Source organism: Sinocyclocheilus anshuiensis, unplaced genomic scaffold (assembly GCF_001515605.1).
Source record: "Sinocyclocheilus anshuiensis isolate Anshui unplaced genomic scaffold, SAMN03320099.WGS_v1.1 scaffold233, whole genome shotgun sequence".
Lineage (NCBI taxonomy): Eukaryota > Metazoa > Chordata > Actinopteri > Cypriniformes > Cyprinidae > Sinocyclocheilus > Sinocyclocheilus anshuiensis.
Genome location: NW_015540843.1, coordinates 579,465 through 582,810, shown reverse-complemented (window position 1 = coordinate 582,810; position 3,346 = coordinate 579,465). Strand labels below are relative to the sequence as shown.

General features: G+C 38.7%; 1 protein-coding gene across 1 annotated transcript in view; it reads right to left on the bottom strand.

The window, feature by feature from the left end:
* Positions 1 to 611: 611 nt before the first annotated feature.
* Positions 612 to 3,346, bottom strand: part of LOC107687575 (C-type mannose receptor 2-like) — a 24,891-nt gene continuing 22,156 nt past the window's right edge. The window contains exons 7-8 of the mRNA XM_016484962.1: positions 816 to 918; positions 612 to 718 (exon numbers count right to left, since the gene is read on the bottom strand). Of these exons, the coding sequence (XP_016340448.1) occupies positions 817 to 918 (102 nt within the window). The 3' untranslated portion in view covers positions 612 to 718; position 816. The remainder of the gene's footprint in view (positions 719 to 815; positions 919 to 3,346) is intronic.

Here is a 3,346-nt window from a genome sequence, read left to right as displayed (position 1 = left end):
ATGGCTGTCGCCGGCCACCGTGTTGTTGGTGTTTTTTCAATGTATGCTTCAGACACGGGTCACGACGAGGCGTTTCCCATAGCGACCCCTAGAGGACGCAGTTCGAAGTTCCCATGAAAGTGAACTTACAGTGCATTGTTTTATATGAAGACCTGTGTGTGTAATTAATTTCTTCATATTTCTTTTACTTTTAAGAGAACACTTCATTTTCCAGAATATTATACAATTCAACATCCTGTGTGTTGCGGTCAGTTCAGCTCTAATTCACACTCATTAATTGAAGAGAGGCCAATTCCTAAATTCTGAATTTGCCCAATTTAGGTCTGCATGTGTACAAAAGGACTTGGTATTAAGATTGCTGTAAGTGTTTTATTTATGGAATGGTATAAAGAAAATTATCTTTCACAACACTACTAGTCATTTTACAATAAAAGAATAATAAAAAAAAAAAAAAAGTGATTTTTTTTTTTTTTACTAAGAAACAGAATTACACCCCCTACTACAGGGGTCTACTATGAAATCACAGCTGTGCTAAAATAAACCTCAAATTAAATTATTAAAATAAAAGTTGCATTTAACTGTTTACAATATATCAATCATATGAACACATTTTACATGCACAGAATTACTCCTTTTATATGTCCTGCCACAGTGTTGACACTTTTGAGCACACAGCTGGAGTCAAAGTGAGCCAGGACCACCACTGCTGCCGCTGATACTAAGTGTACATAAGGAGAGTGTAATCGTGTTTAAATCCATTACAGAGAAGAACATTCAACTTATTTCTTGCAAATTCTAATAATGTGATAAATTACCTTAAAAATGTGTAACTCGTGAAAACACATATCCATTTGCCTGAACTCTCCATGTCACTTTTGTTTCCTTTTCTATACCCCATTCCTTCAGCTTCTGTTTTATCTAAAAAAAAATCAAATATGATATGAGCTATTTTCTTTTAATTTTCTCTATGGTTTGCAATTTGCAATGCTGTTACTAAAATGACAGACATCTGAATACCATTTAAATCTTTAAGTAAAACAGTGATTCTTATGACTTAATTTTCTAGCAGTAAACAACACTACATACAAAATTTATAAGCTTTTGCCAGAATGTGTAGCAGGGTTGGCAAGAAAATCTTAAATTAACTGGTCACTCAGCTAGTTTAAAGGGATAGTTCACCCAAAAATTAAAATTCTGTCATTAAAGTCGGCATGAAACGGAAGTTGCGATTGTCTTTTTTTCTCTAACTCTGACGTATATCTGAGTGAAACGGCATCTGAAATGAGAGAGCGGGACTTGATTTTGTCCTTTGGGAATTGATTGGATCGTTGGAAGTTGGGGCGTTGCCAACAAAATGGAGGCAGATCTAAGATGCCAGTTTGCAGTTAGTGGTGGGGGTTAATAAATATATATATAAATATATATATTTATTTATATATATATAAATATATAAATATATAAATATATATATATATATATATATAAAATTCACACAACCATAATATTGTGGTTATAACAGGGTATGTCCCCATGGTGCATGATGGGCCTCTCATGTTGAATCAGATTGTACATTCTCCTGTCTCCCGTAGGACAGACTAATTTGGAGAGCAGTGTCAGACTGCAGATATATATTTGACTTTGTCCTCTCTGTCCCTGTTCGGCCACATTCTGCGCTTCTGGTGACAGCACTCCAGCTGTGCACTTTAAATGACAGTTATTTGTAGGAGAGGAGAAATGCAAAGAAGCGGTTTTTTTTTGCGTTGCATTGCATTGGTTTAGGATTGCAGAATCATTCAATTCTGATTGAAAAGCTGTGACTTTAGCTGCTTTTTAAAAAGTTGTGGTTTCAGCAGTTCGGGTATAGGTTGGCAGCTCATTCCACCAGAGAGAAGCAGAGAAGGTGAAAGTTTTGGAAAGTGACATTGTGCCTCTTTGTGAAAGAACAAGGTGCTGCTTGTTCAGTGACTGTAGCTGGTGAGAGAGAGCATACACTTGTGAATTGAGATAAGAAGGTACAGTTCCAATGGCAGTCCTGAAAGCTACTGTCAAAGCCTTAAAATGATTCTGGCCACAGCTGGGAGCCAGTGGAGTGACATCAGGAGGAGTGGAGGCCAGATGTGCTACTGCATTCTGGATCATCTGCATTGGCCTAGTCGCGCTGATTGGAAGGCCCACCAATAGAGCACTGTAGTTGTCCAGTGTTGAAATCATGAGAGCTTAACCAAGGAGCTTTGCTGCATATTCTGTCAGGAAGGGTCTGATTTTCCTGATCTTGTAAAGCACAAACCTACAAGATGGAGCCATTGTCGAAATGTAAAAGTAGTTAGTCTTTAAACACAACCCCAGGTTCTTTGTTTTCCTGTTTGACATTAATGTTGTAGACCCATAGTTGAACAGTGATGTTGTGGTTTGCAGGGATTACAAGAAGCACTGTTTTCACAAGACTGAGCTAGAGATGGCACTTCATCATCCAAGTTGAGATGTTTGAATGGCAGATCCTGACATGAACTGAAGCAGTGGGGTCATCAGGTTGAAACAACAGATATAGCTGTATATCATCTGCATAGCAATTGTAGAAGAAGCTATGTGTCTTTATAATCATGCCCAGTGAGGTTGTGTAAATGGAGAAAAGAAGAGGAGTGAGCATTGAACCTTGAGGCACCCCTGTGATTAGTTGATGTGATTCAGACACCCCTCCTCTCTGTGAAACCTTTAAATATATGCATGTGAGTTATGACTGAAGCCACAAAACACCTGTGATGTCAAAGTCAGAAAGGATTGACAGGGGGAGCCGATGGTCAAAGGAGGATCACAGTGTCAAAGGGAGCAGACTGGTCCAGTAGAATCAGGACAGATGATTTGGAGTTTGATTTTGCTAGCCAAAGTGTTTTAGCAACAGGCAGCAAGGCAGTCTCCATGGACTGTCTGCTTTTGAAATCGGACTGGTTATTGTCAAGTTGGTTGTTCTGTGAGAGAAAAGCTCTTTCAAAACTCTTTCAACAGATTTTCAAGATAAGACAACATTGAGTGTTGGTTTTTTAAACCGTAAGGTTGTCTGAGCCTGCATAAATGCAGTGGGTAAATTGTCAGTAGTAATGTTGTTGATGATTGATTGTTGTAGCATTGATGAGATCTGCTGTTGTAGGTAGAAGGGGATTGGGACTAAGAGGCAGGTTGTAGAATGGCTGGCACAGAGAAATTTGGAGACCTTGTTATCCACTAGTGGAAAAAAGGAAGAGAAGAGTGGAATGTGTGTGGGTGGAGGTTGGCAGTTGTTGAGTGGTGAGGAGAACTGGTTGCTGATGTTTCAGAATCAGAATCAGAATCAGAAAGAGCTTTATTGCCA